The sequence below is a fragment of the Hevea brasiliensis genome, chromosome 6 (assembly GCF_030052815.1).
Source record: "Hevea brasiliensis isolate MT/VB/25A 57/8 chromosome 6, ASM3005281v1, whole genome shotgun sequence".
NCBI lineage: Eukaryota > Viridiplantae > Streptophyta > Magnoliopsida > Malpighiales > Euphorbiaceae > Hevea > Hevea brasiliensis.
In genome coordinates, this window is record NC_079498.1 from 91,181,352 (window position 1) to 91,208,788 (window position 27,437).

The following is a 27,437-nucleotide window of genomic DNA, read 5'->3' on the forward strand; positions in this document are numbered from 1 at the left end:
ATTTAATAAGTCATAATTTTAATTTAGATATTCAATAGGCTACACCCAAATAGTAAAAAGGTGTAAATATGTTTTAACCTATATAACTCTATCTTTAGGTCGATCTTGGATATGTTTCGGAGACCACCTTCATTTAGGTTTGGTAGACAAAGCGGTTGAAGACTACTATTTAGTTGTTTTGAAATTTTTATAATTAAATTATATTAAATTTAGTTTTAAAATAAATTTAATTATTTATAAATTAATATATTTAAAATAATACTTTTATGAATAACCACTAAAACAATTATATAAAAATTGATCCAAATTTAATAATCAAATCGGTTAACTTCTTATTTCATATTCCTTATTTATAAATTTTCGAACCTCTTTATAATCTATTAGCTATCTAATTTTAGCATTTGAGCTCATAATATGGTATCAAAGTATAATATAATCTTTTTTTTTTTTTACTATCATTTAGGCTTATGTGGAGGAGGTGGATTGTTAACCAAAATTCTTTTAATACGTTACCTGCTTATAGATCATGGAACCCTTCTTTGTAATCTATTAGCTCTTAGCATTTGGGTTGGCTTTCCCATAAAAACCATTTAAAGAGAAAAATTCCTTCACTGTAAAACCAAAATATACATGGTCTTGGAGCAAGGTAGTGGTGTCAATTCATCTGGATAAGCTAACTAGCCAAAATCCTAGTCAGTGACAGCTTCATATATTTGGCGTTTTTCATTCTTTTCCCATTAAACAATAATCATGTTTTAGTTTCTTCATTATCACCTGTATGGCTCTACCTAAAGTCAATGATTTTAGTTTTCATGGCTTTTGCCTTATTCATTTGGCACCTTCAAATGTGATTATTACTTCATGTTATATCTGATTAGTACTTATTACCTATAGAATCCACTGTAATCTAGCAGTCATGTGATGGGTTGGCAATTGGTATTAATCATCTCAGTAGGGCATGCGTGAAATTAACCATCCAAAATGGTCATCATCAAATTTCCTGATGAAAAATTTAGCTGATCACTGTAATGTGTATATCCATGCAAATGGCAGGGTTCAAGTAGTTAAAGAGATCAATCAAGTTAATTGTCTAGGGGCCAGAGATGCCAAACTCAGGCTAGAGTCCAAGAGTCCATTGCCAACCTAGTCATAGTTGAACCCTATTCCAGTCATATATCTACTTCAATCCTTGCTCGTGTTAGGTGAATATAAAATCTTGCAAAAAGAAATGCAACATAATTGAATTGCTGGAAGAATATAATTAAGCTTATATAAGGTTATTATTATTAGGAAAAAAAAATGAGATTTCACGCTTTGACACATAATAATATTATGGCACTTTATGAACAAATTGTTTAATTATGCTATTAACATGATAGTATATAATTAATAAAATAAAATAATTAATTTTATTATCATTAAAAACTGTTAATTTTTTTATGTGAAAAAAGGTGTTAATTTAAGTTTTATTTTTTAAATTTTGATATTACTTGTTGAATCTAAGATATTTTTTAAAAAATATGATCTTATTAGAACTGCAGTTTTACATCAGCATAACTAATGTTGCAGAGTATTATTTGTTCTTGAAATATCAATAGAATAAAGCTGCTGATATCAATTTAGTAAAAATTAAATTATAAATTGTTAAGTTTCAAAGCGTGAAATTTTATTATTATTATTATTATTCAGTTTTGAGATTCTGAGATGTATATTTTTTTTAAAAATTATTATTTAATTCATATATTTTAATAAAATTAATTATTTAGTTTCTGCATTTAAAAAAATATATTATTTAGTCCCTATATTTTACTTCGATTAAACTATTTAATCTCTCAGTCAAATTTTCTGTTAGTCAATACCAATCAAACTATTATTTAGTCTCTTTATTTTAACTAAACTAACTAAATGATCCTGTATTTTAAAAATCACTATCATTTAGTCCTTCTATTTTAATGAAACTAATTAGTTAGTCTATATATTTTGAAATATATAATATTTTGAAAAATATATTCTTAATAAAAATGGAAATTTTGCTATGTGGAGACTAAATATGAATTTTTGTTTTTTTTAAATTATTCAATTATTTTTATTCAATTCCTTGGACATCATTTTTATGTTTTCTCTGCTGGAAAATAATTTTTCCCGATTACTTAGAGACTTAGGAAAACTAATTTACTTTTTCGTGTAGATAACTTATATTATTTTTATTAATAGATAAAAACAGAGAGAATGAGAGGAGAAGGGTGTTGGTATAAAGGAGAAGAAAAATATAAGAGAGAAATAAAAGAGAGTAATAAAGAAATAAGGGGGGAGAATATTAGAATTATTTAGGTATAAAAAATAATTATATGACTAAATAGTTAACAAAACTAAATTATATGAATTAACTAATATATTTTTTAAAATACATATACTAACTAATTAATTTTATTCAAATAGAATGACTAAATAGTAATTTAATTGTATTGACTAATGAAAGAATTAACGAGGAACTAAAGAGTTTAATGAGAGAAAAAAAACAGAAACTAAATAATGTATTTCTCAAAATACTATAACTAAATAGTTAATTTCTTTAGAATTCAAAAATTAAGTAATAATTTTTTTAATATCCATAATCTTCATCCTTTTTTTCTTACCATTGGACTAGAAGTAGTGAATAGAAATTTAATATGTTTGCTTTATATTCTATTATGATTTATAAACCTTATTTTTTTAATACTAAACTAATGATCCAATAATTTAGCCATTGTATATACTTTATATATCTAGTCTTCATGCTAATTAATAAATTTATGCGTAAACAAATCCAAATCGTTCTTAATTATATCACTTGAAGACAATCAATGTTAAATTAATTCCTTATTAATTCCCAAATCATCTTTCTCTAATTAATTACTTGCTCAAACCTGTTTTAGATAGAAAGTAATAATTAAAAAGGGGAAAAAAAGCCACTTTTGACATTTTAAGGTCTCACAGTTCTACCTTTCAATGTTAAAAGAGAGGGACTCAAATTAAAGGCTGTTTGTGGTCCAACTAGTGCACATAGAACAGACAACCATTATATTATGACAGATTAGAGGATGAAGATGAGCTTACATTAGTACCAAAATAAAGAAAGAAAAAAAAGAAAAAGCAGTACCAAGAAGACAAAAGCACATCAGCTGGTTTGAATATTATTATGTAAGACAAGTAAGATATAATAATAATAATAATAATGCTATAGTAAATATATATATATATATATATATATATATATATATATATATAATTATTAAGCTAATATTGTAAATATATTATATTATATTCATATTTATTTGGCTCTGTCTCTTATGACATCAAAGCCCATCTCAGTTGGATCAGTTGCTTGGAGTTCATAATGGATGCCATCTAGCACTCTCCTCAATCCATCCTTGGAGGTTGCATACAGCATTTTTGCTCTAATTCTTGATTCTGTGGGAGACCTGAAATTAAACACCAATAGTGTCTATGATTTTTTAAAAATTTTTTTTGGGAAATTAATTAATCACCAATGAGAAAAGGGTATTTTGGTGTATATATATATATATATATATTCTTTCTAAATGACCAGCCTTCATGTGTACTTGTGAAACCCAAGAATCATTGGCCTTGTACCTAATTAGGGATACATGTACCCAAAACCTGTGGAAAAGAGTCTTGGATCTTCTTCTTATCTAAAGACAATAATGAAATGTACCAAAATAATTATGGAAAATTTAATTATTTTCTACTGCTTTTAATATTAATAAAATCATTAATTTGAAAAAAAAAAAAAAACATTGTTTTCTACTGCTATAGCTTCTACTCAATGGGAACAAAACGAGTGAAAGTCAAATCTGACTCTACCAGAATAAGTAATCTATCTTTTACCACTAAGCCAAAATAAGCCATCATATTCTTAATTGCCATCCATAATTGTCACAAAAAATTTTTCAACTTGTAATTATTATTATTATAAGATAATTTTACCAATAATGATTAAGTGGATAAAAAATAGCAAAAACTACTCATCATGAATTCAACTGTTTAGTGTCTCAAGTCAAGTACTTGAATGTGAAAAAACAAATCTAAAGAAATTATTATTATTATTAGCATAAGAGGGATATGATTTAGGCCGTTTAGGGATATTAATATAATTTAACTATTGTGTGATCTAGAGAATGATATTAAATAGTAAGATCAAGTAAAAATTAAGAAGAAAAAGGGCGGACCATGCAATGAAGAAGATCTTGCTTTTCCGGCAATTATCGACGGTGACAAAGTCGAAGTCGAAGACGGCATATCTACAATCATCGTTGGGCAAGGAAGCAGCGAGCTCATCGTAGCCCTCGCCGGGGCCACCGACCTTATCGACGGTCACCAGCCTGGATTTCTCATCGATCTTGAACACTATGAACCTGTGGACCCTCTTCCACTTCATCTCCATGAACGAGTTCTTGCATTCATCCGTCACCCACATTCCAGTGGTTGCCTACAGAAACAAAACCCAGAAACATTAAGTATGGCCTAAGGGAAAAAAAAATTAAGAAGAAGAGGAAGATATGTCAGTAGAGTACCATCTTGAAAGCCATCGCCATTGTAGAGATTGAAAGGTATATTAGTGTGTTTGATAATAGAGAATTGCATTCAAGTGGAGTGGCACCTGGACTTTATATAAAATGTAGGTTCTGAATTTGCCCTTAAGGTTTGTTTAATATTGCAACTTTGTCCTTGCTAGATCTATCCTTGAAGTTTGAATTTGCCTTTATACCATGTTTGAATTGAGTGGAGCATGATTTATTAAAATATCAATATAAACTTTATTATTATATTTGGAAAAATAATATAATATAAAATAGTTTAATAACATTTCTTTATTTATTTAAATAGTATGATATGGTAAAATAAATATAAAAATGATTAAATTAATCTTTATTGAAGATGAGGAATAAGGAATGGCTCTATAAATAATGAATAGAATATAATTAAAATTTTATAAATTATGCAAAGATAAAATAAGAATACATAAGTTTTAAACCGTTCTAACCCATCAAATTGATAGTTTGAAAAGTTGTGATAAAATGATGGTTAAGAAACAACCATTTTACCACCCAAACTCACTCTTTTTCAAGAATAATCTTCCCAAATAAGGAGAAAAACTATACAATATATTATGAAACCATGACAAACCATGATACAAACATGAGAGCTATCGGCGTCTCTTGTTTGGCCGGCAACAACCTTTTCCCTCTCTTATTTGTGTTTTCTTAGTTTTCTTCTAAATAAAGGAGTTTTTCCATATTCATGGATTTTTGCATGAGTTTGTTTAGTTTCTTTTTCCTTTGATGGAGATTTGTTTCTGTCTCCTAAGTGGAATTTCATAGCTTGAAGGATTATCTACACAGGTTCTTGAAGATCTTTAACTCACCCTATTTGATGCATAGTTAAGCTGATTTTCGAGCAATCATGAATTTCAAGGTGAGCTTTTTAATGCCACTAATTTGCAGATGGTAAAGAACCTATATGTAAAGATAGATGAAGAAAATTTATACTTACACTCCCCAGATACTTGTAAGGGGTTTTCATGAATTTTATTTCTAACATATATTTTGCTTCTTCCAGCTTAATAAAAGAGTATAGATCTATGAGCATACTGATGTAATTACTTTTTATGTTTTCTCCCATCTGGACTCCAAGTCTATCAATGAAATCCCTATCTTTAAAATAAAATTGTAAAATTTCAAATTTAAATTTTAATTCAGAATTAGTTGTATTAAAAAAAGGACAATTAGACAAAAAACATTAAACTTTTTCATCAATGTGCAATTTTATCCTAACGTTTTAATATTAGTTTTGTTATCCTAACATTTGATATTTGGTGCAATTGAATCTAATTTCTAAAATCAAATTTGCAATTGGACATAAAAGCCAAACTTTTGCGATAATTTGCAATTATATCTAAAAGTTCCAAAATCTTTGAGAATTATAGCTAAAGTCCAAAATTGAATCATATAAATTGAAATTGTCCACTAAACTTACAATTATGGTAGTTAAATGCACTAAACTTTCAAATTTATTAACTAAATCTATAGAAATCTATCTATATATGTTTTAAATGAGCTGATTTTATTTTTTTGATTGATGTGGTCATAATTTTTAAAACAATCAATAAAAGCTAATTATCAAAGTCCAAAAATATTTTTAGAGCCTCTTCTTTCTATAATTGTAAGTTTAAGGCATTTGGTTATCATAATTATAAGTTTAGTAGACAAAATTTAAATTTCTGCAAATCAATTTTAGGTTTTGGCTACAATTAAACCAATCTTAAGAGTTGGAATTAATTTTATCCAAAATTGAAAGGTTTGGCTATAATTGCAAATTATTACAAACGTTTGGCTTTTATGTCCAATTGTAAATTTGATTTTAAAAATTAGATATAATTGCACTCAATTTCAAACGTTAGGATACTAAAATCAAAATTGAAATGTTAAGAGAAAATTAAAAATTGACGAAAAGGTCTAATGTTTTTGTCCAATTGGCCAGAAAAAATTATTGCTTACCTACTAAAAAAGGAGGAAATTACAAAAAACTGTCTTGTGGTTCTGGGCATTTGCAAATAGGATCTTCAAGTTAACTTTTAACAAAAAGATATCTTGTGCTTATGTGCCATTAGCAAACAGGGGAGATTATGTGGACGTCGTCCAAAAAAGTTACAATAAATTACAATTTAATCTTTAAAGTTTAGTGAAATCTATATATTATATTATAATTTATTCTAACTTTTTTGGATGGTATTTAGGCAATTTTGTTCTTTACTAACGGCTGGTAAGTTCAAGGGACCTTTTTGTGAATAAATTAACCTCAGAATCCTACTTGAAGATGCACCAAGAGCACAATGTCGTTCTTTTCAATTTACCAAAAAAAAAAATATTGCTTAAACATGACAACTTGTACTTAACTCACAATCTCTCATTTTATTTTAGAAAGAATTATTTTTTACTCTTACTATTAATTGATGTAATAATTTATTTAAGGGAAAAGTATTAAAAAAAAATCCTTGTGGTTTCGTGCTTTGACATATGAGGCCATGATTTAATTTTTTTTTTTTCAATTTGACACATTGTGTTTTTATTCTCTAGTAAAAATGGTTCAAACCATTAGTTACCACTAAATGATGCTGATATGGTGAAAACGTAGCACTGACAGTGTGACATGTTGGCACCACATGTTTGCCACATTAGCGCCATATCTGCAATGTATCGCCACGTATTAGTCATGCCAGTATTATTTAACAGTAACTAACGGTTTGAACTACATCTGCCAATGGAGGAAAAAATAGAGTATTAAATTGATAAAAATTAAGTCACAGACTACACGGTATTTCTTTTGTATTTTTCCCAATAATTATTGTTTTTTAAAAAATATTAATTTTAGATAACAGACTTATTTTGACCCTTAAAGTATGGGTTAAATTGTCATATAAGTTCTTGAAGTATTTTGAGGTCTAATTAAATCCTTCAACTTTTAAAAATTCAAATAAATCCTTTAACTTTAAAAATATATAAAAAAAATTGAATTATAATTTGTCTATAATATAAATATAGCCAAGACCATGCACGAAGATCTTCTAATGCATAGAGTCCTCATTAGTAATCTGCATATCTGATTTGTAATATCCCCGTAAGTATTTGCTACATCTTAGAGTAGATTGATAAGTTACTTTTTACTGAATGATTCAAAAAGTTTCTCTATGAGTTCACCATTTTCATTATAGTTTCAACAGAGAAATTTCTTGAATCATTTAGTAAAAGCACAACATATTAATCTGCTCTACGATGCAATATATAATTATCAGCATGTCACAAATAAGATGCGCTTATTCACATTTAATTTCCTTGATTGGTTCTTCATCTAAAATTGATGGGAAATTGACCGTACAAGGGTAATTTAAAAAATAAAATACTGAAATGGGTTAGATTGTTGGATATTTATGGGAAGGGGGTGAAAAAATACAAAAACGTTGATAAAAATAACGTTCCAACAGAGAAACGCTATTTTAAATAGCGTCCCAAAGAAAACGCTATTCAAAATAGCGTCCTGATGCCAAAATGTTATTCAAAATAGCGTTTTGACGTGAGGACGCTATTTTGAATAGCGTCCCCACGAGCACCAGCACACCACTGGCGTCCCAACGAGCAGGACGCTACTATAAGTAGCGTTCCAGTCCCCTCTCCATAGCGTCCCACTTCACTGAAGATTCGCCTACCTGCAGATTGGACTTGAGACGAGATCGGAGAAGCGCCACGCCACGAACAAAGATGCTAATTATATTAGCGTCCGGAGCTACAAGATGCTAATATAATTAGCATTCGGAGCACAGGACGCTAATAAAACTAGTGTCCCGCAGTTACAGATGCGACGTAATATTCCATCTAGGGTGCGTGCAATGCGTGCAGGTTTTCTTGCAGGTGGTTGCAGGTGGCGTGCAATGGGACGCTATTCAAAATAGCGTCCCAACTTCGGATGCTAATATGAATAGCGTCCGGAGTTCAGACGCTATTTTGAACAGCGTCCAGAGTTCGGGCGCTATTTTGAATAGCGTCCCAGGCGCTGACCACTGGCAACCACCCCCTCTCCGTAATTTTTGGATTTGTTAGCCCATTTCAGTATTTTTTGTTTCCGATTCACCTTGGTACGGTCATTCACCCAAAATAGATGCCATTTTTAACAAATTAATAAAAAAAATCATAAGTAATAGAATTAAAAAATTTATGAAAATTTTAAAAATAGGATCCCCATCAATGTAAACTTTATATATAATTCTTTATATGATTCCACCAATGGTAATAGCAACACAAAAACAAGGGGCTTAATAAAAGTGGACCTCAGTTTTTCCCAATATCAGCAGCATCCACTGTATTATTCTCTTTTTAAACTGAATTTAATACTTCCCCTAATTATTTTCATTATTAATTTGCTGCCTAAAAACTCCTAAAAACTCAGCGAATTAACTTAATCAAATTATCTACAGTCAATTAGACAACTCATAAAAAGTTGTAAAAACAACTTTGCATGAACAATTAATTTTTGAATTAATTATTAAAAAATCCAATCATTTACATATAATTATATTTAATTAAATACTTTTAATTTTGATAAAATAAATTTAGTGTCTAAAATTAAATGCAATTAGAACAATTAAATTTGTACTTTTTAATCTATGTAATTTTAATTAATTATACTATTTAGTCATTATAATTAATTTTAATTAATTATATTATTTGATAAGGCTAAAATAAGTTGAATAATTTTTTTTGCCATAACTCTAACAAAATGACTAAAAATTTTGATTTTACAAAAATATAAGGATGTGTTCATCAAGCTTAAAAAATAAAGACTAAATAATTAATTTTAGTAAAATAGAGAGACTTATAATAACTTATCCAAATTAATTTTGTGAGTATTATTATAACATGGAGTGACATGTCATATTAGCAATATCATATTCTCTCGAATTAATTTATTAATTATTAAATATAATTATACTCAATTTAAAAACTGAACCTAAATTATCTAAATTGAAAATATTAGATTAAAACATAACTGTACACAACAGTTTGATTTTTTTTAATTAATACTTATTTTGTTTAAGTTAAAGGGAAAATGGTGAAAGAGATTTTTTTTTTTCCTCTTCAAAATCTATTAAAAGAGAAAATCGTTAAGATTTGGACATCTCTTATGCTAAGAAACCAATAATATAAAATAATACAAGAATTAATAATACAATAAACAAGGTGCATTGTTCCATCTCCAAGCAACTGGCTCAATCCCATAATCACATTATTAGCATATGAAAAGAAATTATATAAATTTATAAATAAATATTATTTTCTTATTGAAAAGATGAATGGTCTACCTAAACTGAATCGGAATCTCAATTATAAATAATTTATCCTTAATTCAATTGGGAATAAAAAATAAAAATTGAGATGCAATATTATTTATTATAATAAAAAGAAAAATTAATTATTTCATCATTTTATTTTAAAAAATACATTAATTAAACTATATATTTTTACTCAGTCGAATTTAAATCAAGTTTTTTATTAACTACGGTTGACTACTATTATGAAGACTGAATAACTCACAAAGATAAAATGAAATCCAAAGTGACATCTACAATAACTAAATTGAAGGGATTAAAGAATAAACGAAAAATATATATATATAATGACTTATTAGTGTATTTTTTAAAAATAAAAAAATAAAAAATTAATTTTATTAAAATAAAAAAATTAAATAGAAATTTTTCTTAATAAAAAATAAAATAAAATAATATGACATATGTACGTAGATAATAGAGTGGCCCCACCTCAGGATCTCAATTCCACATTCCTCATCTCTATCTCAGAATTCCTCAAATGAGTCTTTGCGTAAAAGCAGAGTGAAAAGAGAATAATGTCGAAACCCAAAGAGCAAAAGCAAAGCTTTCTTGGGATAAATGAAGCATTGCACGTACCCTTTTTTATCTCTTGAGGTTCTTTCCTTTCGTTTCTTCTTTCATTAAAATAATGCAACTTCAAGATTTCATATCCCCATGCTTTAGTCTTTCCACAAATTTGTCTAACAAAGAGTGCTATATTTATGAGCATATCATCCTACAGTACATTAACTATTCCAAAAAGTACCAAAATGTAAATAAGTTTGAGCCAAATTAAAACTTAAACTCGCGTTGTTAAATTTTCATTGAGTTTGAATTTATATTTACAGTTTCACCTTCGTTCATGCAAAATTTTATTAGACTCGAGTTTATTTCAAACTTGATTTATATTTAACTCATTTATTAAGTTTTTGAGTTCGACTTGCATTTAGCTTATTCTCATTAGCTCAACTCGTATTTATTTCGTTCAAAAAATTTATGAGTTCGACTCACATTTAGCATCTATAATAAACTTGTGAGCTCAAATTCGACTTATCAATCTTAATTAGCTAAATAACTAAAAGAAATTATAACTTTTATTAATTATTATTTAATGATAAGCCAATAAATCACAAAATACAATTAATAATTATAATGAAACTATTAATTAAATTATAATAGCCATATATATATATATGGGTGTAAATGAACCAAATCGCTTGCGAGCTATTCGATGCTCAGCTCGATAAAAGCTCGATTCAGTTCTATTCATTTTCTAGATGAGCCGAGTTCGAGCTCGAATTTTAGGCTCGTTTATTCTCCAGCTCAAATTTTAGGCTCGTTTAATAAACAAGCCGAGCTCGAACCTAACAGTATTTGGTTTGAGCTCAAGTTCGAGCTCGGCTAGTTTACATGCTTGCGAGTTGGCTCATTGATCAGACTCGCGATCTAATTCGTGAACTAGTTGACAAATAGGCTGATTTTAAAGCTCGTTAAAAAATATATATAAAAATATATTATTTAAAATTATAATATAATCGATATATAACATATAGTTATTTATAATTTGTTTTTTAAATAAAGTTAATTTGTATACAAATAAAATCAGAATATTAAATATATGGTCCAATATAATAAAATAATATATTAGTAAATATTATATTATTATATAAAATTATGATATAATCAAAATAAAAAGTTCATTTATAAAATATAATTATTTTTATTTTAAATATAATTTTTATAAAAAATAAGTTAATTTTATATGAGAAATAAATTTAAAATATTATATATATATATATATATATATATATATATTAAATACATAAAAATTATTTTGAACATTTTATCTGTATTAAAGTATTAAATAAATCAGAACTTAATTACATAGTTTTGATAATGATTGTACGACTTAAAAATATGAATTTGTCTCTCTCACTTGCTCTTTCTCTCTATATTTTGAACTTTTAAAATATTAAACTTAAAGTTTAATACTAATCTATTTAATTATCATTATGACTTTCTCTCTCTTTACAGTCTTTCACATATTTTTTTTATTAACACTAACTAATCTATTCATATATTATTGCTCTCTATACTATCATTTTCCTAATATTTATTTTTATAATATCTCTCTCTTTAAACCGTAAACCTTTAAAAGTTAAAGCGTAAGTTTAGCACTAATCCATCTTCCATATATATAACTTAAATATATGCTTTCATAATTACTATTATACTTAATATTAATAATCTACTTATTTCATATAAATTAATTTATTCATATCTTAAATAGAATATTGGTAAAAGGTATAAAGTACCAAATATAATTTGATAAATTAAATAATCTAATATATTTAATCTTTTAATACTTATTTAAATAAATCAAATATAAAAATAGTAAAAAAATTATAATATATTTATATAAAAAATTAGTAAAAATTATTTACAGTATGAATTAATTAATAATATAAAAAGTAATATATTTTATCAAAATAACATTAGAAAAATAAAATAGCAAATTAATTATAATTACATAAAATTTATAATGTAATTTTAAAACTACATAGTTTTGACTTAAAACTATATAGTTTTGATTTGAAAGAATAAAAAATAATTAATTTTATTTGAATTATGATGGTGTTATAATTTGTGTTATTTTAAAATAATTTGCAATGTGTTTTAAACCGTTTTTCTTATTATTTCCTATTATTATGACTATGAACTTATATAATAATGTATTGTGAAAATAATTGTGAGTTAAAATATGTATAATAACAATTGAGCTCGAGCTCAAGCTCGAGCTAATTGAACTCAAACTTGAACTCGAACTCGAGCTTATCAAATTTGAAATCAAGCTCATTGAACTTGAACCGAGCTTGATCTTATCAAGCTTGCATTCAAGTTCGTTTTAATAGTTTATCGAACTTAACACTAGCCGAGCTCGAGTTTGGCTCGTTAATATAATAAACGAACTTAAAACGAGTCAAACTCGAACTTAATATATTTTTAACGAGCCGAGCTCGAGCCTTAATATTAAAACTCGAACCGAGCTCGAGTTCGAACTCGAGCCTAAACCAATATTAACAAACCAAACCTAAACAGGCCAGAACTCGGCTCAGCTCGATTCGTTTACACCCCTATATATATATATATATATATATATATATATATATATATAACAGCCCTGCGTAAATTTATCCAAGATGATAGAGAGTGTACAAACACTAAAATCCATCAGAACCGCAATGGAAGAAAATAGACGTGCAACAGGAGACAAGTTCCTCGAGTTGGTGGTGGCCCTTTCTTGTGGAAATTGGAACACTAAATTTGGTGGTCCATGGTTGATTATACGGATTAATGGTTTAAAGCTGGTTCAACCCAACGAATCCCCTCACTTAGTTCATGGCTGCTTATTAATGGAGCTATTCCAATTGGTGGTGTAGCTCAATCCACACAAAGTGGTTGGGAAATTATGCATATCTAGGCTAGCATCATTTGTAGCCACTCCTGCAAAACATGATGCCAAGAACTAGTAAATATGCAAAGCAAGCTCATTTTGGAGGATAAATTTTAATAACTATTCCTGAACTTATTTAGTTATAATATTACAGTCTCTCAACTTGAAAATGTAACATAAAACCCCATTAATTTTCACATTTTACACAATAAAATTCCTTTAACCTCTAATTACCAGTTTTTTAGTTAAATGCTGATCTGGATAATTTCAGAATGAAGCTTAAACAATATTTTTCTTTTTTCTCTCAAGTTATGTGTAAATTAAATCATTCTACTCTATATAGATAGAATAATTTTTCACATGTAAATAGAATAATTTTACACTCTGCATAAGAGGAGAGAAATATTGACAAAACATCATGCGGGAGCTGTTCACATCAGTTTCTAATTGAAAAATTAATTATTGAAAATCAGAGGGATTTTATTGTGTTAAATTTAAAAATTTAAAAGATTTTATGTTATATTTTAAAATAAAAAGACTGTAGTGTTACAACTATATAAGTTATGAGACAGTTATTAAAATTTATTCCCATTTTGGACAAGGACAACAGCCACGCAATACTCATAGGAGACTCATGCTCTTGTTGGACCTTAGGCCTTGCTTCTATTATGTGATTGACAAGAAAAGATTAGAAAGGCCGTTTGGTCCATATTATCTTTTCCATTGAGGTTTTGCATCAGAAAGCAGGTGCCTTCTTCTGTCTGTCTCATTTGTCTCTGGTAGCACCGTTTCAGATGAACAAACATAATCACATGCAAGGCAACTGTATTATAGACAACATCTGACAAATATCTAATCCTGTTTACCCTTCCATCTATAAACACTGCAACGTCTGTACTGCTTCCAAATTCTCAACAGATCATTAGGTTTTGGATGCATACTTTAGTTGCTTTATAGATAAAATCGATGAGCCTTACATGGTACCTTTCAATTCTGAGAAACATTAAGCCCATATCCTGCTTTCACCGAAGCAATACAAGTACATCTATTCCATATATCTGCTGCATAATAATATGTTGGCAAACACAAGATGGCAGCAATTCATCAATCATCCCAATCACTTTCAAGTGAAATGCACAAACTTGAATTTGAAAAAAAAAAAAAAAAAAAAAGGCATAGTGAATTCAGCAAGTGTATACTACCAACTTATTCTATTTGTTCTTGTACCATATTGTCAAGATGAATAGAAGCCTTCCTCAATTCAATAAAGTAAATACTCCATCCAAGGCAGATTGCAATTGATATAGAAGCCTTCACGGAGAACAAACTTCACTTCTCATCATTTGGTGGCTCATCTTCCTTCTTCTTTTGTTCAGACTAGTAACAATTGGGAAAGAAAATAATCAATAATTACATGTTCAAAATATTTGAAAAAAACTCACACAAAGCATAATTCAATCAACCACGCAGGTTCTACAACAGTTCATTGAACTACCTCAGATTGGCCTTGCAAAGATGCAAGCAGATCTTTAACTGAAGGATCATTAGGGTCAACTCCTGGAAGCTGTAAGAAGAATAGAAAAGTGTTAGGGAATTCATGGCATGTGCCAAAACTGGTCAATTAAATAGTTCATTAGCACAGGTTCAACAATACATACTGATGCAAGGACAGATGACACAAAGGACTGATCCTCCAGCACCTTGCTCATATCTGATTCATCTTTCATGGACATTTGAAGAGCTGCATTTAACAGATACAGGAAATCAAACAGATGAAACGAGATTCACCAGTCTTCCCAAGTTTGGTACACAACTTGCCAAATTGGCCAGGTTTGCAAAATACTTGAATATCAATTTCACCATGACTTACGACAATTAGTTTGCTAGGAGTTAAGCAAGAACCTTTTTTCACAGAAAATATTTTCCTGAAAAATATTTTCTAACATTTGGAACACTTAATAAAATTGAAAAACGAAAAATGTTTTCCCAATTAAAGGGAAAACTAAGTTATTTCCAGACTTTGACAACCTTGTTAAAAAAGAAAAGAACCTAAGAGAAAATCATATTAATACTCAACTCAACTCAACTAAGCCTTTATCCAAAAAATTTGAGGTCGGCTATATGGATTCGCTTACTCCACTCTGAACGATTTTGGGTTAAATTCTCAGAAATGTGTAATGCTTCTAGGTCATGTTGTACTACTCTCCTCCAAGTCAATTTAGGTCTACCCCTTTTTTTCTTTCTATCCTCTAACCTAATGTGCTCTACTTGTCTAACTGGAGCCTCCGTATGTCTACGCTTCACATGACCAAACCACCTCAATCTCCCTTCTCTCAACTTATTTTCAATTGGCACCACTCCTACCTTTTCTCTAATACTCTCGTTACGGACTTTATCTAGTCTAGTATGGCCACTCATCCACCTTAACATTCTCATCTCTGCAACTCTTATTTTAGATGCATACGACTCTTTCAGTGCCCAACACTCACTACCATATAACATAGCCGGTCGTATGGCTGTACAGTAAAATTTTCCTTTCAATTTATTGGGAATTTGACGATCACATAAAACTCCCGTGGCACGTCTCCACTTCAACCATCCGGCTTTAATCCTATGACTAACATCCTCCTCACATCCCCCATCTACTTGAAGGACTGAGCCTAGATATTTAAAGTGATTACTTTGGGGCAGTATCACTCCATTCAAACTAACTCCTTCCCTATCACCAGTTTGGCCTTCACTGAACTTGCAATGCATGTATTCTGTCTTCGTTCTACTTAACTTAAAACCCTTTAACTCTAGAATACTTCTCCAAAGCTCTAGCTTTCTATTGACTCCTTCTCGTGTCTCATCTATCAGAACAATATCATCCGCAAACATCATGCACCAAGGAATACTCTCTTGTATATGTTTCGTCAGTTCATCTAAAACTAATGTAAAAAGGTAAGGGCTTATGGCTGATCCTTGGTGTAATCCAATTGAGATCGGAAAATCTCTTGTGTCCCCTCCCACTGTACGCACAATAGTAATTGCTCCTTCATACATATCTTTCAATACTTGTATGTACCTAATAGATACCCTCTTTTGTTCTAACACATTCCATAAGACCTCTCTTGGAACACTATCATAAGCCTTCTCCAAATCAATAAAAACCATGTGTAGATCTTTCTTCACATCTCTATATTTCTCCATCAAGCTTCTAATGAGAAAGATCGCTTTCATAGTTGAACGAACGGGCATGAAACCAAATTGATTGAGAGAGATAGAAGTATCATGACGTAGTCGATGCTCCACAACTCTCTCCTACAACTTCATAGTATGGCTCATGAGTTTAATTCCCCTATAGTTTGAGCAACTCTGCATGTCTCCCTTATTTTTAAAAATAGGTACTAAAATACTCTTCCTCCATTCATCAGACATTTTCTTTGAGTTTAGAATCTTATTAAATAATTTAGTTAACCATGCCACTCCCATATTTCCCAAATACTTCCACACTTCAATTGGTATTTCATCGGGTCCACAGGCTTTACCCATTTTCATTCTCTTTAGTACTTCATTTACTTCTAAAGATTTAATCCTTCTAGTATAATTCACATTCTTTTCTATTGTTCTATAATCTATATTCATGCTATTACCATTTTGACTATTATTAAAGAGATTATTAAAATAATTTCTCCATCTTTCTTTAATGTCCTCATCTTTCACCAACACTTTTCCTTCTTTATCCTTAATACACCTAACTTGATTGAGATCTTGACATTTCCTTTCTCTCCTCCTTGCTAATCTATAAATATCTTTCTCCCCTTCTTTAGTTCCAAGTTTTTCATATAACTTTTCAAAAGCCTGTGCTCTTGCTTGACTAACTGCCTTTTTTTGCCTCTTTCTTTGCTATCTTGTACTGTTTATATGCCTCATTATTATCACATTTAGGTAATTTCTTATACCATTTCCTTTTTCTCTTCACTGCCTTTTGTACTTCCTCATTCCACCACCATCTCTCTTTTGAGGGTGATCCATGTCCTTTAGACTATCCAAGTACTTTTCTAGCTACTTCTCTAATCTTTGATGCCATCTGTATCCACATATCATTGGCCTCCATATCCAGCTTCCATGCTTCAGACTCGAGAAGCTCATTTTTGAACTTCACTTGCTTTACTCCTTTGAACTCCCACCACTTTGTTCAAGCTACACTATTTCTTCTGACCTTACTTGAATTGTTCATAAACTTGACATCCAAGACCATCAACCGATGTTGACTTGTTAAAATCTCTCCTGGAATGACCTTGCAATCCTTGCATAGAACTCTATTTGTTTTCCTAGTTAAGAGGAAGTCGATTTGGCTTCTATGTTGCCCACTTTTGAAAGTCACTAAATGCGACTCTCTTTTTATAAAGTAGGTATTTGCTAGTATTAGGTCGTATGCCATAGCAAAATCCAGGATGCTTTTTCACTCCTCATTTCAACTGCCAAAACTAAAACCTCCATGAACATTCTCATAACCTTGTCTATCACTTCCTACATGCCCATTCAAATCTCCACCAATGAAAACATTCTCTTCATTCGGTATGTTTTGTATTAAATCATCCATATCTTCCCAAAACCTTTGTTTACTCTCACTGTCTAATCCTATTTGTGGGGCATAAGCACTAACTATATTTATTGTTTCTCCTTCTAGTACTAGCTTTACTAGTATAATTTTATCTCCTACTCTTTTCACAGCTATTACTGCGTCTTTCAATGTCCTGTCTATGATTATGCCCACTCCGTTCTTGTTTCTCTCCTTTCCGGTAAACCACAGTTTGTTCCCTGAATTACCCACTTCCTTACTTTTCTCTCCTACCCATTTAGTCTCCTAAATGCAAGCAATATTCACCATTCTCCTTTCCAAGGTATCCACAAGCTCCATTAATTTCCTGTAAGTGATCCAACATTCCAAGTACCAACCCTGATCCTCCTCCTATCCTGCTCCTTCCTATTTGGTTTCTTTCTATGATATCTTCTATTGTTTTCTATGTCTATCTTGTGTTCTGTTCCACTATTTATTCTACTATCTGTCCTATAGACTAACTTCTTTACCCACACCAGTCCATGATATGGGAACCCTTGCTCACTTAACACCACACCCGGGCACCGGCATGGCGCGTCGCTTTCGGTGAACGCCCTACACCCTTGCATATTTCTCACTACACCCGGACTCCAATGTAGCGCGTCGTTAGTAGAGGACGCCCCAACGTTTATATCATTTGAATCCATATCATAGGGTGTGACGAAATTTTTACGCTGGTTGTCACCTACCGCAACCCTCCTCCTTTATCCTGGCTTGGGACCGGCTAAGCGCAAACTACTTGGGCCATATTAATACATACCCATAATCTACTAACAACCACTAGTCATCCTTAGCCGTCGCTGATTATCAGTGGCAGTTGTTAGTAACAACCACAATTTTTTACCCTTTTTCCTCAATTAAAAAAAGGGTTCTTAAATTTCTTCGAAAAAGATGAAAGTTCTTATATGCTCAGACATTTCCATAGACATATATTTTGAAAGAAAATTAATATTTTCTTAAGTACTCTACACCAATAAATACTTTCGCATTGATTTTCAGTATTACAAACAAGAAAATATTAGAAAATCCAACACACCATATATGAATGAAATGTCAAAATAGATTCTGGAAAATTGGCTTGATGTTTACCCATTGAATTGCATACCATCAAATAAGAATTAGCATCTAAAAACATATTCTCCTTGTTTCTTAATTGCTCTGGAGTTGAATTACCGCATAAATAAACTAAATACTAAATTAATGATATAAATGTAGATTCCCTAGAGAATTGGAGATTGACTATGAGTTTGGAATTGCTAATAAATAGTTCATGCAGCATTTTACAAACATAGAGGGATTTTTATATAAAAGTTTTTTACTTGACATCAGCCATTAAGAAGAGAGGAATGTGATGTAATTAGATCCTTGAATAAAATGGAAGGCACATACCAATAGCCAACTCCTCTTCCTCATGAGTTGCTTCTGACATATCAACATCATGCACAGAGGGATCATTATGTCCAGGAGTTTGCATTGACAGTGTTATAGCCTGCTGCAACAATAAATTAACTTCATCCCATTGCAATATCATTTGCAAAGAAGTTTTCAATCAATCAAAAAGAGAAATTCAAACTAACAAAGACATTGAAATTGAGCACCAGCATGCTTCAACCAATAGACAAAGTGGCACACAACTCATACACATTTACAGGTAGTCAATATATATTGTAAAAGTAAAAAGCGATACTAACCACTGGATCAGTATTGTTCCCAGATGCTTCAGAAGCTCTATCATCAGCACTATCAACCATAGTTGCATCCTGGGAATTGGATGATGGTTCCTCTACCTTTTCTTGTCTAGCTGATTCCTCAGCAGCCCTCTTGGCAGCAGCTTCTTGCCTTGCCCTCTCCTCTTCCATAGAAACTCTAAGGGCAAGAGCTAGCTCAGGATCTAAGTTAGGATCTACACCAAAATCAAAGTCATTCCCTCCTGCTGCTGCAGGAAGGTCACTTCCTCCCCCCTCCCCATTGAGTACAGGAGTACTGCCAGAGTAATAAAGGATTATAATCTCTCAAACTGTGTTTTTAACAAGGCAAGATATTGTAATAAATCATTAATATTTTCTGAAGAATAATATCATACATGCAAATTTATCATTAAACAAGCATGTATTATTGTACGAAATTCTTATCACAAGGGCACATACTGTGAGCACCTCTTTAATTAACTTTATAATACTCATTAGTACCAAAATCACAGTTCAGCTTAAAAAAACCACACTGAGTTTCAACTATGCCAAAATGATTCAATGCATATAGAAAATTTAAGCTAGGTGAGATCAGCCTGAATCTGAAATCACAGTTTAGATTATTGACATTGCCATTTGATTTGTTATTTTAATGATTTAATAAATCCATTTTCTTGGGATCTGTTTTTCTTTCATAACCACCATAAAGGCAATGGTGAAAAGTGAAACTAGGAGGTTGTGGTTAGGGGTGTGCAAACGGTCGGTTTGGTTCCGAACCGAACCGAACCGATAAAACCGAAAACCGAAAATCGAAAATTTTAAAAACCGAACCAAACCGATTGATAAGAGAAAACCGAACCGAATTGAACCGATAAATTTCGGTTCGGTTCGGTTTTAAACCGATCAAACCGAAATTTATAAAATTTCATATTTTTAACATTAAATCTAAATAATAAAAACATAAAAACAAAAAAAATTAGAAATCAAAACTCAAAAATCTTTAGGTTCGGTTTTCTTTGATTTCGGTTCGGTTCGATTCGGTTCGATTCAATTTAATTCGATTTTTTTATTTCCTATATATATTAATAATTTCGGTTCGGTTCGATTTTTTTGATTTTTTTATGAAAATAACCGAACCGAACCGATTAACCGAAATTATCAAAATTATAAACCGAACCGAACCGATTAAATTTTAAAACCGAACCGATTGAACCGAATTAATTGGTTCGGTTCGGTTTTTCGGTTTAAACCGAAAACTGCACACCCCTAGTTGTGGTGGTCAAATGATGTCAGAAAAGTGAGATCAAAGTCGATCTGTTACGTATCAAGTAATATTGCAACTGTACTCAGAATTTAAAAATTAAATCAAGATATCGCACCTGATAAGCACATCAGAGAGGGCATTTGGACCAGGAGGAATGTGAACTATATGGCTGCTGTCATTATTGTTCACAGCAGAAAGGAGGGCCTCTAACTTCTCTGGCTTTCGACCATCTTCTTCACCAAAATTAACAATATCAAGAGCTACGCTGTTCTTCTTCAATGTCTTCCCTATGACCTCCAGCACCCTTTTGTCATATTTGACAGGACTGAGTATGCAGCAAACAACAAAAACTTAGAAGTCCACAAAAATGGAAAAGCAACTAATAAACGAACAGGCAACTACCTTCCAGCAAAGACTATTATTCTTTGCTGCTGATTTTTGTTCTGGCGATGCTTAAGAGCTAGTTGAGCAACCTGGATTCCAGCTGCCATGTTCATCTCACCCCCCATTTCAACATCTACACAAAATTTGTTAAGAAATGGAGAGAGCATGAGTTGCCCATTTGATATCAAACAAGTGAGGAAAAAAAGATAAAAGAAAAGATGTATGTTAAATTGACACAGAAAACAGTCTGAGACTAGCCTATTTACACAATTTGTTAGAATTATACCAGGGCCAGGTATTAAATTCATACCAGGTGGCAAATCAAACAGTTGAGGAAGAAGGGTAGGGAACGAAAGGAGAACAGCAGCAGGTGGGGGAAGTTTTAAAAGAACAAGATAGGTCTGGGATTAACAAGGATGATGGAGTGGGAGATGAAAAGGGTGAGACCCATTCTAAGGCTCTGATGGCTGGCCCAAAGCCACCAACAGTGCCATGAATGCCATCACTTGGAACTGCCAGGGGTGAAGGCAACACACAGTAGTTCGAGCTCTGCGGGAGCTCAACATGAAATACCACCCTTCCATTAAATTCTGAATGGAGACAAAGAAGAAATGGAGATACATGGACAGAATCAGGACAAGTTTGGGTTTCAATAATGGTTTTTGGATTGATCCAGTGGCAAAGTCGGATGGCTTGGCCTTGTGGTGGCATGATGATGTGGATGTTCAAATTGGTATAAATACCAGTAATTTTATTGATGCTATTTTTTGTGTTTCGGGCAAGGATATCAGTTGGCACTCAACTTTTGTTTATGGATGTCCAAGCAGAGAAGACAAGATATTTCTAGGAAGTTATTAGAAGCTTAAAAGCATCAATGCCTGAGCTGTGGTTATGTATGGGAGACCATAATGCAATTTTATTAGCAGATGAAAATATGGGTGCCAACCAAGTCCAAAATTCTCAAACCTGAGATTTCCAGGACTTTGTAGCCAGCTATGATTTTCTAGATATTGAAAGTAAAGGCCCCAAATACAGTTTGATGATACAACTATTCTTGAGAGGCTTGATAGAGTATTGGCTACAGTCGAATGGAAAGAACTGATGCCCAAAGCTTTTGTTAATCATTAAGCCTTGTTAGCATCGGATCATAGGCCTATTGTGCTTTGCTGTGCGCCACTGCCAGTAAGGAGAAGGTACCTGTTCCATTTTGCATCGAATGGATTCGTCACCAAGAATTCAAAGGGTTGATTAAGAATGCATGGAGAGAAGATATGGGAGGCTCCCAATGTTTAATCTGGTCCAAAAATTGAAGCATTGTCTGGGAGCTCTAAGCAGATATAATCAAATCCAATTCTGCAGGGACAACAATGAGATCAGAAACCTAGAATGCCAGCTTGAACAGCTCTATGAGGATCCCAACAACCCAAGCAACGATGCAAGGGAGATAACCATCTTGAACAAGCTGCACTCTCTTTGGAAGAGGGAAGAGGAGCACTGGAGGCAGCGATCTCACATTAATTGGCTAACTTCAGGGGACAGAAACACTTGGTTCTATCACCTCACAACCATTTAGTGCAGATAGAGGAATTCAATAATGAAGCTCTAGAAGGCAAATGGGGTTTGGGTAGATACTGAACCAGAAATCAGGGAGGAAATTCAGTCATATTTCAAAAACATTTACTCAAGCCCACCCTGTGGTAGAATGGATGAAGTTTCAAACTTGTTACCTTCCCTTGTCACACAGGAGATAAATGACAGCCTGCTAGCTCCCTTGCATGATGATGAGATTAGGAAGGCGGCTTTTAACCGAGATGGCTCTAAGGCACCAGGTCTCGTTGGTTGCTCGAGTTTGTTTCATCATAGAAGTCAGGATGTAATAGGGCCAGATGTATGTAAGGTAGATAAAAGTTTTTTCTGAAAGGAGATATATGTCTAGTGAGATGAACAGAGCCAATATAGTCTCAATCCCCAAATGTAAAAATCCAACTTCAATCAATTAATATAGGCCGATAAGCCCATGCAATTTCGTTTAAGATCTCAAAAACATTAGTTAACAAACAAAAGCCCTAGATGAATAGGATGAATTCTTTGGTGTCTCAAGACCAAGCAACCTTTATACCCGAGAGAGCCATTCAGGACAGCATCATCATTGCTCACAAAATTTTCCATCATATGAGGAAATCTAAAAGCAAATTGCATTCCATGGCTATCAAGTTAGGCATGTTCAAGGCCTATGACCAAGTAGACTAGAATTTCTTACACTCAGTCCTCACTGATCTTGATTTTAAAGCTCACTGGATTCAAATGATCATGCAATGTGTAATGTCCATGAGTCTTTCCATTCTTATAAATGGCGCTCTTTGACACCTATTTATCCATCTAGGGGGATTCGTCAAGGCAATCCCCTCCTGCCGTACTTGTTCTTATTTGTGTCATAGGCTCTCTCCTTCATCATAACAAATGAATATCAAGCTGGGAATTTGAAGGGAGTTAAACTGGGAAGACATTGCCCAGCTATGACGAATGTCCTTTTTGCAAACGATACCCTGCTTTTTGGTAAAGCTTCTCGATTGGAGGCTAGTAGTATTAGTTCCATAATTTCTAAATACACAGAAACTTCAAATCTGAAAGTCAATCATCACAAGTCAAACGTGTTGTTTAGTAAATGCACCCTTATCAATCTGAAAGGCGAGATTCTTAGCATGTTATCGATGGGGGGAATGTCTAGCACAAAGAAATACCTAGGACTACCTTAGATGTGGGGGGAGTCTAAATCTCAAGCCCTAAGCTTTCTTGTTGATCATATTACTGCCAAGACTTGGGTGTAGAAACAAAGGTCCTATCGCAAGCCAGAATGGAGGTTTTGGTGAAATTAGTTATAAATGGTATACCGAAATATGTCATGGCAATTCTCGAATTTCCGAAAAACTTTGGTGATCATTTGAATCAAATGGCATCTTTCTTTTGGTAGGGAGCAAAGAGGAGAAAAAAAAGATTTGTCAAATCAATTAGCAGCAAGCATCCCATTCTAAATTCCTTGATGGAATGGGATTCAACGACTTCGATAACTTCAATATAGCTCGCTTCGCTAAACAAGCATGGAGGCTTATTTCCAACCCCTCCAGTATGTGGGCAAAGGTGATAAAGGGATTATATTTTCCCCATTCCAACTTTTTGGAGGCTTGAAAGACTAGAAGAGGCTCATGGATATGGAAGAGCATTCTTGAGGGTAGAGACCTGTTGAAAGAAGGCTATAGGTATAATATTGGAGATAGTCGGACCACTTTAGTTTGGTATCACCCTTGGATTTCAAGCATTCCGGGTTTTAGAGTTCAACAACTAGTGATATTTCCTCCTAATGTTAATTTAGCGGCAGATCTCATAGACCATGATTGTCTGAAGTGGAAAGAAACACTAATGAGATCTATTTTCCATCAAGACACAACCAAAGCAATCCTATCTATCTCAGTAGCCCCAAGAGGAATCAAGGACACAGTAGTGTGACACTTTGAGTGGGACGGTTAGTACTCTTTTCAATCAGGATACAAACACCTCGTGGTTAGGTGTTATCATGGGCAATAAGGCAGCCTAGCCACTCATTGTTTGTGCCTAGTGACACCTGGAAGAAATCTTGGTCCCTCAATATTGCTCCAAAAGTAAATATATTTATATGGAGAGCCTTAAATAATGTGCCAGTGAAAGAGAACTTGAAAAAAAGAGGCATTCAGGTGGATCCCTTATGTCTTGTATGTTACAAGGAGGAGGAAATAATAGAAATGCCTATTTTGATGTGAAATGCGAGAACTGCTTGGTCTGCTAGCCCATGCAACTATAAGCTAGACCTAATGGGTTTTCCTTCTTTTCCAACCTGGTTATATCAAGTCATTCAAAGTCTCTATATGGGGAATAATCTCCACAACTATATGCTTTTAGTGGCGTTAATGTGTTTGGAAATCTGGAAAGAACACAACAAAGCTGACTTTGATCATATCCTACCAGACCATCTTGCAACCATCCTAAGGGTAGATAGAGCACTGGTTGAACTTACTATGTCAACACTGACTTCATGTCAGATTCTATGGGCTCTCACCAGGCTCCTGTGTCCCAAAGATGGCAACCCCCGATGACTAGTTTCTTGCAGCTCAACTATGATATAGCGTGAAAAGACGAGAAATCATATGCTATGATTAGGGTGTTAATTAGAAATTTGAGGGCTATATGGTGGATGGAGTGGCCAATTTTTGTTTATGTTCATCTCCCTTAACAGAAGAAGCCAGTGCAATCCTAGAGTCCATGTTTGCTAGATCAAAGGGTTTCCAATGCATTATCGTTGGGTCAGACTCCGAAGTTTGCATCTCCTCTTTGCAAAACATGGCACAATCTACCCCATGGGAGATAAGAACAGCCATTCACTCAAATAAATCCTTAGTCAATGTTTTATTTCAGTGGGCTTCAATCATGTGAGAAGAAGTGTTAACGTGGTGGCTCATAAAATAGTAAAATTGAAATTCCAAAATATGTTGCCTTTTAACTGGGTTGTTAATACCCCCCAGCCTTTGTTGGATATTTGTATTTCTGATGCTGGTTTGGCCTTGTAATGCATCAAGCAATTAAAAAAAATTCGCAACAAAAAACAAAAATAGTACAAGTCAAAGAAATCAGTGTATGATCCTACAATTAGGAGCAGAGTTCATGATACAAAACACACAAAAAATCCACCCATTAGATTATCCATCTACTTAGATGATCGTTCTTCAAAGTGATATTGAATTGGCATCAAATTCCTGTTAATTCATATTGTTTTTGAATTGTCAATATTCTCCTGCATTTGATCTTCTGTTTCTCTTGCACATACTTTCCTTTAGTACAATCAATCACATTATACTTTCAATCTAACCAACACATACCTATGAAAGCACTCTTGAAACCAACAAACCCCAATGCATGAGGCTTCTTCCATTGCAGACTCTAGGGCAGGTCTGACATATGTCCTTGCATTGCAAGGAGACAGTTTCCATGGTTTGAACCTATCAACCTACTGCACCCTCACTTTTGAAACACCAAAGGGCAAAAATAAATAACCTTGTATTAAACCTCAAACTTTTCATTCACAATGCAATTTGGAATATATTTGATTCCCACTTGCCGTAATTACTAGACCATCACTTGTGATACCAAATGCTCGTAAAATTCAAACTTGACTAATTATAATTCAATCTCAAATAATAATAATAATAATAATAATAATAATAATAATAACAACAACATAAATTCACCAATTGCAGCGCACAACAGAAAGCGAGATCGCCCATTAATGAAAAATAATTTTTTTAAAAGAAAAAAAAAATCCCATGAAGCGTACCATGCATACAAGCCAAAATTTTGCCAAGGTCAGTAGTAGGAGTGGTCAAAACACGCACTCCTCTGCCTGCCATTGTTAGAATCCCCACTGTATTCTCTGGATTCGACTGCCAGTTTATCGATTAAAACCCACTGTTAAAAAAAAAAAAAAAAAAAAAAAAACCTAACTGAAGCTAAAAAGAAAATCTTCTTAAATGCAAGAAATTACTTGTGTTTTGGCGCCACAGATGAGATTAACAGCGTCTGCTTGAGCTTGAAATCGACAAGGAGAGTAATCGCCATTTCGCATCCATTCGGAATTATCGATACATATCATAGTCGCCTAATAACAATCAAATTTTGTTTAATGAAAAAATTACAAAATAAATGGATTAACAATGAGATTAAACAAGTAAATGAGCTGCAAATTAACCAATACAGACCTCGAGAACCATTGTTGCAGCGAGCGAGCTAGCGCGCTTAGCCGAGAAGATCAGAAGAAGAACTTCGCATTATAAAATGGCTAGTGTTTCTTGCTCATTAAGGTTGAGTATCAATGCTGTACGTGATGTTGGCATGTAACCGTAAATTTATAATTTTCATTTGGGTAAAATTATTATTCATTAATTATAATTTTGATTATATCATGCCATCGATTTTTCAGAACTTTTGCAGTTAATAGTAAATATTTATGTTCCTAAATTTTTACCGCATTAGATATTTATATCTCAAAGTTTTTATAATTATTAACACTTTTATACTTCACCGGTCATCATAACTAA

At 32.2% G+C, this 27,437-nt stretch overlaps 2 protein-coding genes across 3 annotated transcripts; both read right to left on the bottom strand.

The window, feature by feature from the left end:
* Positions 1-3,261: 3,261 nt before the first annotated feature.
* On the bottom strand, positions 3,262-4,730 carry LOC131180989 (actin-depolymerizing factor 5-like). Its single transcript, XM_058149298.1, has 3 exons — positions 4,575-4,730; positions 4,230-4,489; positions 3,262-3,461 (listed from the first exon to the last, which is right to left on the bottom strand). The coding sequence occupies exons 1-3, from the start codon at positions 4,593-4,595 to the stop codon at positions 3,311-3,313; spliced, it is 432 nt and encodes a 143-aa protein (XP_058005281.1). The 5' UTR covers positions 4,596-4,730; the 3' UTR covers positions 3,262-3,310.
* A 9,663-nt stretch (positions 4,731-14,393) lies between these two features.
* On the bottom strand, positions 14,394-27,339 carry LOC131180831 (26S proteasome non-ATPase regulatory subunit 4 homolog). Of its 2 annotated transcripts, none has more exons than XM_058148631.1 (10): positions 27,099-27,339; positions 26,885-26,998; positions 26,678-26,783; positions 21,334-21,448; positions 21,047-21,256; positions 19,671-19,962; positions 19,369-19,468; positions 15,032-15,114; positions 14,869-14,937; positions 14,394-14,750 (listed from the first exon to the last, which is right to left on the bottom strand). In XM_058148631.1, the coding sequence occupies exons 1-10, from the start codon at positions 27,108-27,110 to the stop codon at positions 14,703-14,705; spliced, it is 1,149 nt and encodes a 382-aa protein (XP_058004614.1). In that variant the 5' UTR covers positions 27,111-27,339; the 3' UTR covers positions 14,394-14,702. The 2 variants fall into 2 exon arrangements, with proteins under 2 accessions (XP_058004614.1, XP_058004613.1); XM_058148630.1 differs by having other exon boundaries at positions 19,369-19,471.
* Between the last annotated feature and the right edge of the window lie 98 nt (positions 27,340-27,437).